This window comes from Tursiops truncatus, chromosome 17 (assembly GCF_011762595.2).
Source record: "Tursiops truncatus isolate mTurTru1 chromosome 17, mTurTru1.mat.Y, whole genome shotgun sequence".
Lineage (NCBI taxonomy): Eukaryota > Metazoa > Chordata > Mammalia > Artiodactyla > Delphinidae > Tursiops > Tursiops truncatus.
In genome coordinates, this window is record NC_047050.1 from 29040725 (window position 1) to 29056468 (window position 15744).

The window sequence follows — 15744 nt, forward strand, 5'->3', positions numbered from 1 at the left end:
TTGACATTTATATTACTCTGATGCTTTTACAAAAATGAAGATCTTCAAGAAGGTTCATAGAAAGGACTTTTTTACAAATACAGGTTTCTGATAACTTTTAAATCATACCACCAAACTGGGTAAGAAATTACAGAACTCTAATGGAAAACCTGATGGCTTCATAAACTGCTAACAAGAGATCAGGATCAATAAGAATTAATTACATGGGACTGAATGAACTGATGAGTACAATTGATGTTTTATGACTTTTGTCTGAAACAGTAGTGGCTTTTAATATTTTTTTCCAAATATGAGGAAACCTTTCCTGTTAAGCTAACTATGACTATGTATCATATACATAAATATTGATATTCTATCACATATTATCACTGTTTTATACATTTTTTATTTATTTTGAGTTACCAACATATTTAATTTTGTTGCTGCTTCTCCACTCTGTTATCTGGGATTGTACCTCTTCTCCTTAAAAAATACTTTTTACTATTATCCTTCAGTTTGTTATGCTAATGACAAATCTGTTTTTGATTTTCTATAAATGTTTTCATTTTTTTTCCAAAAGATGCTTTTGCTTGCATACAATTGTTAGGTTTGCTGTTACATCCTTTTGGCACATTAACTAACTTTCTTTACAAAAGATCCATCCATACACATAATCTCCCTCTTTGTGTATGTTGTGTGTCCTCATTGCTCAAGTCTCTGTTGGCCCACTAAATATATCTTTACTTCTCTCCCAACAAGTAACCTTCCTATGGTCATTTGTAGGACCCTGGTACACTCCAATTTCATGCTAAATGTTAAATATCTAGCTTTATTATGAATTAACATATGGTTTGTTTTTGTTTTTCTTTAGAACTAAAGGTGGTCCACAGATTGCTTATGAACGCAGCTTTAGGTGGAAACTTGCTCACTTCCGTTATTTGTGCCAGGTACTACGGTGGTAAATAAATCTTCTGTTCATAATCATTTAGTTTTATCTTTACCCAATACCTGTCCTATAACTTACATGATATTACGATGTTATTTTTTGTTTTTAGTCTAATGCACTACCCAGTCATGTAAAGATCAATGTGTCCCGGCAGACATTGTTCGAAGATTCCTTTCAACAGGTAAGAAAGATGTTATCAGAATAAAATTGTACAGTCAGCCCTCTGTATCGGCAGGTACAGCATCCATGGATTCAGCCAACAGTGGATAGAAAATATTCCAGGGTGGCTTGGAAGGGGGACTCCAGAAAGTTTCGAAAGGCAAAATTTGAACTTTCTGCAGCCAGCAAATTCAGGCATACCTTGCTTTATTGTGCTTTAGTTTATTTCGCTTTGCAGGTACTGTGTTTTTTTACAGATTGAAGGTTTATGACAGCCTTGTGTTGAGCAGGTCTCTTGGCACCATTTTTCCAACAGCATTTGCTCACTTGGTGTCTCTGTGTCACATTTTCATAATTTCTTGAAATATTCCAAACTTTTTCATTACTATTAATTTGTTATGGTGGTCTGTGATCAGTGATCTTTGATTTACTATTGCCAAAAGATTATGACTTGCTCAGATGATAGCATTTTTTTAACAATAAAGAATTTTTGAATTAAGGTATGTACGTTGTCTTTTTAGACAAAATGCTATTGCACAGTTAATAGACTATAATACAGTGTAAACATGACTTTTATATGCACTGGGAAGCCAACAAATTCGTGTAGATTGAGTTATTTTGATATTCTCTTTATTGCAGTGGTCTAGAACCAAACCTGTAATATCTCCAAGGCATGCCTGTATTCATGTAGTGTTTATATTGTATTAAGTATTATAAGTAATTTAGAGACGATTTAAAATATATGGGAAGATATGCATAGGTTGGGCATCCTTAGATTTTGGTACCTGTGGGGGTGTCCTGGAACCCATGTACCTCGGATACTGAGAGAGACTGTACAACTTGAGTCACTGTATTCTGTATATCTAAAGGGAGTTAGGGCTTAGAAATGTTAAACCATTCAGAACACAGCTGTAACAATGACTACCACTTACTGAGTGTCCATTACAATAATAGTCATAATAAACCCCATCGTGCATTGAGTGACTGCCATATGCTTAGCACTGGCACCTTAGAGTTATCATTTCATTTACTTCATCCTCACAACGTCCCTTTGAGATGGCTCCTGTTATTATCTCCATTTTGCAGACACAGTACCTAGGCTGAGAGACAAAATCATCCTGCCGTGAATTAGATTACTAAAAGAAAGCTTAAAGAGCTTCTGGAACAAGTTGACACATTTTGACACTTATTTACTTTTCTAAGACTTTATTAACTCAAACAAAAAAGACATGATAATGCTACTAAACTATTTAAAATTAGATTGGTATAGGTACTGTATTCCATTTAAATGTTCCTCTAATAATCCTAGTGTTAATTCTTACCTCCTCTCGGTTTCTGTTTAAGCGTCATGATCTCAGACCTTGTTGGAGCACTCCATTTAAGATGATGAACTAAAATTCCCTTTGTGTACAGGTACATAGGGACTTCTATGTATACAAGCCAACATGGAATAACAACTCTCTCAAGTCAGTGATGTTCAAACCTTAGCTTCATTTTAATAACTGTTGGAGTTTGGACAAGATACTAATATAGCTGTTTATTATCAAAACTTCTTTTGGTTTGAGTTGATAAATTCTTAGCTAGGCCCAAGCTCTGTGTGAACTTTGTTTTAGTAAGTAAGTGCACATCTAAATTCATGGTAGATTTTACTTTGCTTTGTCCCCTGGCCTGGGGAGAATCGTGCTGTGCAATTCTGAGCCAGTGACTTCCAGTGAAGTGGAGGCCTGCACAGGTGAGCTGTGCCCCAACCCAGACCAGTCTTGGCTTTGGGAAGTAATTCATTTTTATCCAGAATTAAAGCCTATTTACTAGTAACTTTAGTATAAGCCTTTAAGGATTATAAAAATTTGGTATAGATACTATTTTAAGATATACTTTTTTATGCTTAAATTTATAATCTTATAAATAATTCTTCACAATAGCTGAGTTCCTTTCCTACTGAGAAGTGGAATGTGTGGTATAAGCAGGACCTCTAATAACTTTTGCTTCTCAGTAAGTGTTGCTAGCCAAAAAAACTTCCAAGTCACCTTTTACAAGATTCTGGTAAAATTTGGAGAGTGACAGAGGAGGGAATATTTTCTAACCTTAAAAACTTTTCTGTGTCAAACTGTTCCTCTCTGCTACTAACCCAAAGTAGGACTACCATTTAATACCAGAAGAGGGGAAAGAGATTTATGAAAATGTATCAGAGAAAGCTTAGGGGAGTAAGATACATCTTTGCTAGTTTGTGGAACAAACCAGTTATCTCTTGAGTTAAAAGCATTGTTGTATAAGGTAAGGAAATGTGTAATTTTTGAAAATACAGATGAAATTAAAATAAAATTGTTTTGGAGGAAACTTGTGTTATACGTGAGTGATTAAATATCCTTGTTTTTGTTTTTAATTAGATTATGGCATTAAAACCCTATGACTTGAGGAGGCGATTATATGTAATATTTAGAGGAGAAGAAGGACTTGATTATGGTGGTCTAGCAAGGTAAAATAAAAACCATATCTGCTTTGAAATAAGTGTATCTCCATTGTATGCAGTGGGTATATTCTTGAAATGATATATTTTTTCAACAGCAATCCAAAATTATTTTTAAAAACAAAAATTGAAATATTCACATAAGTCTAGCAGTAACCATTATTATTATTATGTTGGTTATCCAGTACATTTTCTCTGCCTATTAGGTTGACCCTTGAAAACATGGGGTTTAGGGATGCTGACCCCTACATTGTCAAAAATCTGCATACTGCTGTCTCTGCTTCAGAAACCAAGGAGTATAGGATTAATAGATACAAACTACTATACATAAAATAGATAAGCAACAAGGATTTACTGTATAGCACAGGAAATTATATTCAGTATCTTGTACAAACCTGTAATGGAATATAGTCTGAAAAAAATATAACTGAATCACTTTGCTGTACACCTTAAACTAACACAATATTGTAAATCAACTATATTTCAATTAAAAACAAAACAAAGGAATTGATAAGTGACTCACCCAAGGGCCGGAAGCTGAAGCAGTTTGGACAGAATCTGGACTCGAACCCTAGTTCTTTTGATTCCACACACTGTTATCTCTAATTGAACACAGACATTTCCCCACACTTAAAGATTTGTAAAATGAAAATACAGGTACCATGTTTATTGAAAACAATCCACATAAAAGGGGACCTGCAAAGTTCAAAAGCATGTTTTTCAAGGGTCAACTGTATATAAGTTTGAATATATGTGTGATATCGTACATACTTGCTGTTTTTTAAAACAGAATTGATCATACAATATGCACAATATAGCAGCCTGATTTTGTTATTTTTTTATATCATGGACATCTTTCCATATCATTTATAGAGCTAATACTAATGGTTGCACAGTACTCCATTGTCTGGAGATAGCATAATTAATGGATCAGCATCCATAAGGTTGTTTCTTATTCTTTGCTATTGTATCAGTTTATGCTGGTTTTATGTTTGTGTTTTTAATCCAGTCTGAGTCCTTTTGAGAATAAAGTTTTCCACATTCACTAAGTATATTGTTAACAGGCATTTGTGAAGCAATAAGAATGGGCAATCCTTTTTATTTAATTTTTTCCCCTCAATTGCTTTGCCCAAACCTAATTTGACAGCAATTTATTTTTTAGTAAAACACTTTCATTAAATATTTCCAAAGAATTAAACTTGCTTTTCATAGAAACAACTCTCTTTTTGAACTCATATTTCACAGGTGTACAGAATTACATAATCACAATTTTAGCACAGCTGGCTTTTAAAAAGAGTTGTGGGACTAGGTACAACTGGTGGAGGTATATATGTGGGATTATCAGAGCTGGTTGTATTAACATATTTTCTCATCTAAAACATTAAGTTTTTTCTGAAAAGAAACTACCTGTCACAATGGATATTCATATCACATCTATTGGGATTTGTCTCAATTTCAGAAATGTTCAGACATTAAAAAGAAAGGTACATCTTAGAAACGAAATACGGTATTATTTTTACAGTGTCTGACTTTATAACAGTCACATCCTTATCTGAACCCTTTATTACCTTAACTGTTTGGGTTTTATTTTATATTTTGACGGTTTTAATGCATATAATGTATGTAGTCAGTTACTCCACACCGTGATTTTCTTATTCCCAAATTCTTTATTTTGATTCATGTATTGATTTTGGTTTAGTCAGGAGTTCACAAGGGTGACATATTCCTGTAGTTTTGCATGCTTGAGAACGTGTTTTCTGTTGCTTTTGTATTTAAACAACAACTTCACTAGATATAAGTTTCTCACACAACACTAGTTCCTCCAGTACTTTGTAGACATTGTTTTCCTGTCTTCTAGTATTGAATGTAAGCACTGTGAAGTGGGAGGCCAGCACCTTGTAGGAAGCTTTTTCCTCTGGGTGCCCACATAGGCCTTTTCTTTGAAGTTCATTAATTTCATTGTTGATTGTTTTATATCTTTTTTTAGAAACATATTAAGATCTTCCTTAATTTAAGGGAAATTTTCTTCTATTATGTCTTTGAATATTTTTTCTGTTCCATTTGTTCCATTTTTCTTCAGGAACATCAATCATGGGTATGTGGAATCTCCTTTGTCAGTCTTATATGTCTGTCATCTTTTCTCTGATCATTTTTATCTTTGTGCTTTTTCATTTTGTTTTGATTTTTCTGAAGCCTATCCTCATGTCACTGTTTGCAGTACTGCCCTACATTTTGCTGCTTCTAATGTGATTTTTCATTGTTAGTGGTTTTACTGTTTTCTTCTCTAGGCTCTGCTAGTTCATTTGTCGTCTAATAATTTTTTCAACCTCTTGTAACTCTTTAGTTCATTTGAGAGTGTGTGGAAGAATATGTTGAAAGGGAACTCTTTGCCTCTTGCTAGTTAGAATTTTTCTTTCTTTTTTCTTACCATTAGAGTATAGGTTAGATGCCATGTGGTAGTCATTCTTTTTTTGAATTTACTCAGTTTTCTCTGGGCTGTTGTTTGCTAAAAGTGATCTGCAACAACTGGGAATTTTATTTCTAGTTTTTGTGTCTAAACACATTCTCACTAGATCTGTTCAGTCCTCTTCCCTGGGTACATGTCTTACTTCTGCCTCATTACAGTGCGAAGTCGACTTGCTTCAGCTACTTATGTTGGGACTGGATTTCGTTTTATAAATTGGTGTTTATCATTTCTCAGTTGATTTAGACTCCCTTCTCTACCCTTCAGTAAGTCTCCAAGATTGTGTTTTAAAAGTTTTGGAAAAACATTTGTAAACAGGCTGCCAGGCCAGATCTAACCTGCACAGTGATGGCCCCCCATTGTGATTTTAAATTTTTCTATGTTACTTAACGACATTAAAGGAAATCACTAGATGCCTGTGAATCAAGATTTCTGGCTTATCTTTAAAATCACTTACCCAACTTCTCACATGGCATCAGTTGACCGAATCAGAGTAGCTTCTTCCCCTGTAGGGTAGCGTATACTCTTTTTCACTTCCTGTCCACCACTGCCAAGTTGTCTAATGACTATGATTATATGCCTGGAAGTAATTCTTCCTTAAGACTGATGATAACTTTTATCAGGGATACAATGAGGAATAGGGGGTTGTGGCTAAGTAGAGAATGTCAGCCCATGCAGAGAAGGAAACCCCTTGTACTCACTTACTGATACCTGTAGACATTTGAGTTTGGAACCCTGCATTAGAAGAAATTGCTGTTGAAGAGAGTCTTTGCAAATTGAGTTTATTTTGTAATATAAATTATTAATCTTTTATCTAGTTGGGTTTTGTATATTGGACTTTTTAAAATGAGGCAAACTAGGTGGTAATAAGTTAGAGAATGCCTTCACATTTAAAGATTTCATCTTTTAAAATTTTAGTTCCTTTTTTAATGCATTGGCAAGAAAAAATGTAAACTGTTCCATAGCAGCAGTGCTTTGTCTCTCAGTATCACCAGCAAATATTTATTAAAACCTATTGCATATAGGTTGTAGGATGCCTATGAGAGTTAAAGATATAAAAAATATATAGAGGTATGGCTTTTGTTTTTGAGGAGCTTACAGTCTGGTGGATGTAGTGGTCAAGTGGGCCAGTCAAGTGCAGAAAAATGACTACTGTTGTGAGGTTGTTACCACAAAGTAAAGTATTCAGTGACTGAGACACTGAATACACTGAAAATTGCTTCAAAAAATTGCTAAAGTGGAATTGATCTAAGCTGGACTTGAAAGAGAAAGTGGGATCCCCATAGGCTAAGCTGACGTGGAGGATTCATACACAAACAAAAATATGGCATAGGAAGAAGCACGCTATATGTCAGAAACACCAAGTTTATAGTTTGGCAACTCAGGAACTGGCAGGTAACTTGGAATGGAGGGCTACATTGCAGAGAAACTTAAATGGAGGGCTAAGGAATTGGACAGCAGAGTTGTTAAAGGCTGTTGAGCAGAGGTATGATGTATGGATGGATGTATTTAAGATCTGTTTTTAAATTCATACGTATGGGTGCTAAAAATAATGTTGACCTATTTTCTTGTAGAGAATGGTTTTTCTTGCTTTCACATGAAGTTTTGAACCCCATGTATTGCTTGTTTGAGTATGCTGGCAAGAACAACTACTGTCTGCAGATAAATCCAGCATCAACCATTAATCCAGACCATCTTTCATACTTTTGTTTCATTGGTCGCTTTATTGCTATGGTGAGTCCTGACTTTCCATTACCTATTTATTTATTTAAACTTTGCTTATTTCAAAAGTATTTTAGAGAGGACTTTATAAAAAAATTATACACATTATCCTTGATTATGTGTGTTCACAAATTTTCTTACCAAGGAAGTTTGCCCAGAGAGTATCAATATATAGTTTATTTTTTGAGTACCTGTGTGAAATCAAGATTATGAGTATGAAGATTATTGATACAGCCACTTGGTCTTTAAAAGTTCTTTCATTTAAGCCTAATTATAGTATGACCACTTTTCTATAACAGGAAAATCTGAGTTGTATAATAATTGAACTCGATTAATGTTTTTGGAATTTTCAGAGCTTTGCAGAAGGTCTTGTGGGACTATGGCCTTCTTGAGAAGTGTTTGTATTTATTTATTTGCACTTTATTGTCTGTTCATTCACTTAGCAAATATTTATTGAGTGCCTACTACTATGTGGTATCATAGTATGAGAGGGATGAAACCATGAAAAAAAGACACAGTCCCTGTTCTCAGGGATCTAGATTCTGTTAGAGGGAGGCAAAGAATAAATAAGTAGGTACTGAAGGAAAGGCAGTGTTGCTCTTTTATTTAATATGACTAGAGGAGGCCTCTGATGGGTAACACATGAACAGAAATAAGAAGAAAGTAAGGGGTTGAATCATGCAAATATTTTGGAGAACAATATTCTAGGCATAGGGAACAGCAAGAAAAATGGGTCTTAGGTGGAAGTACATTTCTAAATGAAAAATGTCGTGGCTGGAGCAGAGTATCTGAGAGAGAATGTGGTAGGAGATGAGGTTGAGAGGTAGTGTGTGGAATCTTTGAGAAATTCCCTTAAGCATTTTGAGCAGGGAGTGACATAGTCTAAGTAACATAATGTGACTTAGGTTTTATTAAGCTGACTTTCCTGCTGTGTAGAAAGAGACTGTAGTTGAGGGCAGAGGAATGCAAGAGGAGGAGCAGGAAGACCACTTGCAGCAACCCAGGTGAGCGGCAGTAGTGGCTTGGACTTGAACGGTGTAGCAGTGGAGGTAGTGAGGCATGCTTTGGATTCTGAATATATTCTGCAGGTAGAGCCAACAGGGTCTCCTGACCATTTAGATGCAGGGTGTGAGGGAGAGTCAAGTACGGCACCAAGCTGTCTGGTTGCAGTTGCCGTTTCCCAGGACAGCAGGGTTGTGGCCAGAGGAAATGTGGGGGGTGGAGGGAGTCCAGAATTGGAATTCGGTTTGTTTAAGATGCCTGCAGACACTCAAGTGGAGATGTAGAATAGGTAGTTGGATATACAAGGCTGGCCATGAGGGGATATCAAGGTAAGGCGTGTGACCATTTAAAGAGTAAGTGTGGACAGAGAAGACGTTTAAGGACACGTAAACTGGGGAGATAAGAAGGAACCAGCAAAAGAGCTGAGGCAGAGGAGGAGATAGGAGAATCAAATAAGAATGGTTTCCAGAAGACAGAGGAAGAAGGAAGTGTGTTTCCAGAAGGAAGAAGTGGTCAACTGTGTCCGATGCTGGTAGGCTGAGCAAGTTGAGGTCTGAGAAGTAACCCTTTGACTTGGCCAGGTGAATGATACTCAGGGGCAGTGGAGAGGAACGATTGGAGGGAGTGAAAGGAAGAGAGAATGCAAGGAAAAGTGGAGACAACAAATATAAGCAGATCTTTTTAAAGAAGCTTGCTATAAAGGACTATAGAGAAGTTGGGCAGTAACCAGAAGTACATAAGGAACCAAGAATAGGAGGAGGATGAAACATCTTCTCTGTTGATGATAAGAGAAGAAAGAATTTGAGGATGTCAGCGAGATAGGGAATATGGGAGCAATGACCTTGAATAGGAGAGCAAGGAGGCGATCTGTTTAGTTGCACAGAGAAGCAATAGAGAGCTTCTCTGTAATAAGAGTACATAGATTCAGACGCTATCAGTGAGCAGATGTGGTGGAACACACAAAAGTTCTCTTACAATGGCTCTGTTTCCTCAGTGAAATAGAAAGCAAGATCATTAGCTCAGAGTGAGGAGGTACTTGAGGAATGAAGTAATCATCTGGGAGAGTGGGAGACTGTGAATGCAGTGGGCTCCCACCTGAGGGCGTTGGTCATGAACCAGTCAGCATGGTTGCATATACACTTCTGGCATGTTCCACTGCCCAGGCATAGGCGTGGAGTGGGTGGACAGTTGTATTTAGCTAGGCTTTGGATTTTGCCAGAAATACAAAGGTATTGATGTATTTTTATACCAGGGAGACAGGATTTGAAGGTACAAGGGAGGAATTTTGATGATTGAAGGTGGACTCTAAACTGAGTAAGGGGAGAGAGAACTTCACAAGGGGGCTGAGAGAGAGAGAGTGATAAGGTAACAGGTTCCCTGATTTGTTTAGATCCCAGTGGAGTCAAACGTTGCTGGTGTTATTACTAAGGGCAGTGAGCTGGAAAATTAGGTGTTTGGAACTGAGTTTATGCAGGATTGCAGCTAGCGCTAATCATAGTGTCTAGGGTATGGTGTTGAGAATGTTTAGCTAAGTTAGACACTAAGATCATGGAAAGGACTATAACTCCAGGGTAGTAAAAGAATCATCAGTGTAGATGTTGAAATCTTCAGAATGATGATGGTCATGTCAAAAAACACAGCATTGAAGAGTAAAGGGGAGAAACCCGGAGACCTAAGGATGACTGCGGCAAGGAGGTTGGGGGTGGTGAGCCACGAAGGCAGTGAGGTGGCATGGGCTTGAAATTGAAAGCTGGGGCAGGTTAGGGAGGTGACATTAGTAATGAGAAGCAACACACACCCCACTCCTAGGCCTGGTGACATGAGGAAGGATAGGAGAGAAACAGCCATCCCTCTGAGAAGATTTGAAAGGAAGCAGGGTCCTCAGAAAAATGCCAGATTTGTGTTACAACAAGATGCTAAAGGATCTTCAAAGAATGAGTGGAGGATGTGGGGGATTTTGCTAATATGATGGATCATGAGCTTCAGAGGGCAAAACACAGTAGGTGGTTTTGAGAGTTTGGGGAGATGAGAGACATGGAATCAGATATCAAAGTGGACGGGCAGATCGTGGTGAGAGTCAAGGTACTGCAGGTCTGGGACTTCCTGCGTTGACTCTTGTGAATAGGAGTGAAGGCACCACGGGGTTAGTCTTGAAGATCTCTTAGGCAACTGTGAGATAAGAAAGCGGGGATGGGGTCTTTCCAGGTGCATGCACGGTGGCCCTGAGATGCCTTCATTTCTCCATCCAGTGGGGTTAATGTAATTCGTGAAACATATTAGAAAGAGTGGGGGTTTGATAAAGCTCCATTATCATCCTCTTTTACAGTTTTTGATAGGACATGGTAAGCTAAGTGTTTGACCTCAGTTAAAGAGATGCTGTTTTAACTCTGTAAATTTGTTTTTCATACTTAGCATTTTATATAATATTTACGTTTTCATGATTTATGCTGATTACTTATTACTTTTTTTGCCTGTAAAGCCTCATGATTTCTCTGTTATCATTGTGCTCTGAATAAGAAAATTGTTACTCTGTAATTTTTTAAATAACATTTTTTGTTTTTCTTGGCAGGCACTTTTTCATGGAAAGTTCATTGATACTGGTTTCTCTTTACCCTTCTACAAGCGTATGCTAAGTAAAAAACTGACTATTAAGGATTTGGAATCTATTGATACTGAATTTTATAACTCCCTTATCTGGATAAGGTTTGAAGATTTATCTTTCAATAAGGTATTTTCTTGAAATCAGTTTTACATATTTTGTTAATTAGTGGTTGTATATATCACCCAGAGACAACAATATTGAAGAATGTGGCTTAGAAATGTACTTTTCTGTTGACATGGAGATTTTGGGAAAAGTTACTTCACATGACCTGAAGTTGGGAGGTTCCAATATCCTGGTGACGGAGGAGAATAAAGATGAATATATTGGGTAAGGTGATTACCTGATTGACCTTAATTTCTATAAGTACTAGAGCATGTTAGAACTATCTATACCCTTACCTTTATCCCTTGTTTGTGCCTCTGGGAAGATGTTCCACATTCATTCCCTCTTTCACTTAGCCTTTTTAATCATTTTTCTCTCTACTCAGTCTTCCTCTCAATTTATAAACATGCTCTGACACTGCTCAAAAATCAAATGTTGTAAAAAAAAACAACAACAAAAAACCCAGTTCCCTTGCCTCTGACATACATTTAAGTTCTTCTCAACAGTACCAGTGTTCTTGAAATAAGAGTATGTATGATGACCTTCACTTTCCCACTGCCACCCGCTGTATGCATCCTACTTTTGTCCCGATCAAAAATCAGAGAACATTGGCAGCCTCTTCATTTCTAGATGAGGAGACAGAGGTGCTCTGTTCGATAGTAGCAAAACCAAGCCTGGAGCCACGCCTGCCTAAGCACTCTAATGCTCATTTCCTATTCCATCTCACTTTCCCTTTTTAACTGACTCTTAATAGTGCTCACCACAACTTCTGTTGTGAAACTGTGTTCTCTTGAATTCTGTACGATTCATACAGCATACTGATTTTCTTCACTTTCTTTTTTAATGATGGTTAAGAAGTACTCTGTGTTTTTAGCCTTTTACCTCACATACAAATTACCTGTTTTTAAATACCATCTTTATTTTCAGTTTAATGACAGAGTGGCGTTTTTCTCGAGGAGTACAAGAACAGACCAAAGCTTTCCTGGATGGTTTTAATGAGGTTGTTCCCCTTCAGTGGCTGCAGTACTTTGATGAAAAAGAATTGGAGGTTAGGATCTTTTATTATGCTATTATAGGGAATGTTAATGGGAGGAGGGACTGTTGTTACACACTTTTACAAAAGAGTGTCCACAAGTTTTAAAATCATGTGGCACAATCTTCAATCCTCTCTCATTCATCCAAATGTTCAGGGGGTACTAAAATCCCAGCATTGGGTAAAGGTCTTAAGTTCTCCAAAATGTGCTGATGTCATGAGCACAGAATCATCAATCAGTGCCAACTGTTAGGGCTCCTAAAGAGTGAGTGCAACCTTATTAATAATTTGGGGAACTCCTGGTTTAGTAGTGAGTTACCTCAAAGATTAGATTTCTAAGTCATGAGTTCTTAGTGGTCTTAACTGTACTTCAGAATTGTTAGAAGTACAATGTATCAGAAATGCTTTTTTTCTTTCTTTTCTTTTCTTTCCTTTTTTTTTTGTTTTGGTGATAAAATACACATAACATAAAATTTACCATCTTGAACGTTTTTAAGTGTACAGTTCAGTAATGTTACGTATATTCACAGTATTGTGCAGCCAGTCTCCAGAACTTTTTCATTTTGCAAATCTGAAACTCTATACCTATTAAACAACTCCCCATTTCCTCTTCCTCCCTAGCCCCAGGCAGCTACCATTTTACTTTCTGTTTCTGAGTTTGACTAACTCTCATTACCTCATATAAGTGAAATCATACAGTATTTGTCTTATTGTGGCAGGCTTATTTCAGTTACCATAATGTCCTCATGGTTCATCCATATGGTAGCATATGTAAGAATTTCTGTCGTTTTTAAGACTGAGTAATATTCCGTTGTATGTATATACCACATTTTGTTTATCCATTCATCAGTCAATGGATCTTTGGGTTGCTTCCACCTTTTGGCTATCGTGAATAATGCTGCTATGAACATGGGTGTACAAATATCACTTTGAGACCCTGCTTTCAGTTCTTTTGGATATATACCCAGGAGTGGGATTGCTGGATCATATGGTAATTCTCTAGTTAACTTTTTGAGGAACTGCCACACTGTTTTCCATAGCGGCAGCACCATTTTACATTCCCACCAAAAGTATGTGAGGCTTCCAGCTTTTCCACATCTTTGCCTATACTTGTTATTTTCTGTTTTTGTTTTTAATAATAGCCATTCTAATGGATGTGAGGTGATAGCTCACTGTGGTTTTGATTTGTATTTCCCTAATGATTAGTTATTGTGAATTCTCCAAGTCTTCTCCACGTTAGATTAGAACACAGGCAGGGCGTTAGGAAGGTGCTTGCATTTCCCCCCACCTTCTTTGGGGGGCAGCCATCTTTGGTCCTCTATTAAGAAACTTGGTTTGTTCGTGTAATCAAATGTGCATATGAAATATTAGCATTTTAAATTTTATACAGTAATATCCCTACGTAGGAATTAGCCTTCTAGAAACTCTGACATGGCAAGTATATGAAAATCAGGACTCTGAGCCTGAATTACATGTAGACTCTGTAAACCTGGTTAACATCTCTTAATAGCTTGCTTACACAAATTAGCAGAAATGCATTAGTAGAATGGAAGATACTTTTTAGAGTAGTATTAATCATATTTTAAGTCACCGACTTCATTAAGAATCTGAAGAAAATTTTAAAACTTTGTATACTCAAAATGCGTATACCTAAAACATTCCATACCCCCGATTAAGAACTCCTGCTTTAGAGGCCCACTCAGTGAAGGAGGGATGTTACGGCAAGAGCCTGACATTAGAGCTGAGATGAAACTGAAACAGTAAATCGACAAGGATATTAATAGGTGCATACTTTATATCACCCTTGGCAGCATTTACAGTCTTTACATAGAGGCTTGTGAAATAGCTTGGCCATAAGATAATTTCCTTACACAGAGAAGGAGACTAAAGCCCTTATTGATTACTGATTTACCTTTAGCTCATAGTACAGAGCTGTGAGAAAATGGACATTCGTGTTGTTTTGTTTTGCTTTGCCTCGACTTTTCTCCTCTTGTTCTTTCTTTTACTCCCATTCATTGTCTCTCTTAACCATGAATAATACCACAATAAGGGATATTCACACCATTATCCAAAATAATGGTTATTCATAATCATGCCATGCCCCTTTTTATAGGTTAAAATCTGTTTTAACTTTAAGAAGATAAAACAGTCATTCTTTGTAAAAAAAAAAAAAAACTCTCATCACACTAGGAATAGAAGGCAACTTCCTCAGTTTGATAAAGGGCATCAACAAAAAAGATAAACCCTAACATCATTCTTAACGGTGATACCTTGAATATTTCTCATTGAGATTGGGAACAAGGCAAAGTTGTCCACTCTCACCACTTTTGTTCTACATTGTACCAGATTCCTGAGCCAGTGCAGTAAGGCAAAAGTAGAAGCAAAAAGATTAAAAAGAAGTAAAACTGCCTTTATTCACAGATGATAACATGATTGTCGACTTAGAAAAATCCTAAGGGACCTACCAAAAAACTACTAGAAATAATAGTGAATTTAGTAAGACTGTAGGGTACAAGGTCAGTGATTTTAAAAATCAATTGTATGTCTTCTATATGCTAGCAGCAAACATTTAGAAATTGAAATTTCAAAGTTTCATTTACTAAAGCATAAAAAAAATGAGCAAATTTAGCCAAAGGCCTGTAGGAACTCTACAGTAAAAACTTAAAACATTGCTCAGAAAAATTAAAGAAGATTTTAGTAAGTGGAGAGATATACCATGTTATGTATTGGAAGACTCAATATTGTAAATATGTCAATTTTCTCTAAATTGAGCTGTATATTCAACACAATCCCAGTCAATATCCCAGCAGAATTTTCTATAGAAACTGACAGGCTAGTTCTAAAATTACAAGGAAATGCAAAGGGTCTAGATTAACCAAAACAATTTTGAAAAGGACAAGCTTGTAGGATGTTAACTACCAGATTTCAAGACTTATTATAAAGCCATAGTAATTAAGATAGTGTGGTATTTGTGCAAGGATAGACAAAGAGATCAGTGGAACACTTAGAGAGTCCAGAAGTAGACCCATATGTATATTGTTGATTGGCTTTCATCAGAAGCAATATAGTTTGATGGAGAAAGGGGAAGTCTTTTAAACAAGTGATGCTGGATCAACTTGATATTCATATGGAAGAAAATTAATCTTAACCCCTACTTCAGCTCATAAACAAAGATTAATTTAAAATAAATCATAAACATAAATATGAAAGTGAAAAAGAAAACATAGAAAAATCTTAGTGTGGACAGAAGTGTCTTAGGAAGAACACA

General features: G+C 36.4%; 1 protein-coding gene across 1 annotated transcript in view; it reads left to right on the forward strand.

Moving 5' to 3' along the window:
- The window catches only part of WWP1 (WW domain containing E3 ubiquitin protein ligase 1), a 92719-nt gene that overhangs the window by 65577 nt on the left and 11398 nt on the right, over window positions 1–15744 (forward strand). The window contains exons 10-16 of the mRNA XM_073794246.1: window positions 807–926; window positions 1035–1106; window positions 3472–3560; window positions 7590–7749; window positions 11309–11442; window positions 11528–11668; window positions 12371–12491. Coding sequence (XP_073650347.1) covers window positions 807–926; window positions 1035–1106; window positions 3472–3560; window positions 7590–7749; window positions 11309–11442; window positions 11528–11668; window positions 12371–12491 — 837 coding nt within the window. The remainder of the gene's footprint in view (window positions 1–806; window positions 927–1034; window positions 1107–3471; window positions 3561–7589; window positions 7750–11308; window positions 11443–11527; window positions 11669–12370; window positions 12492–15744) is intronic.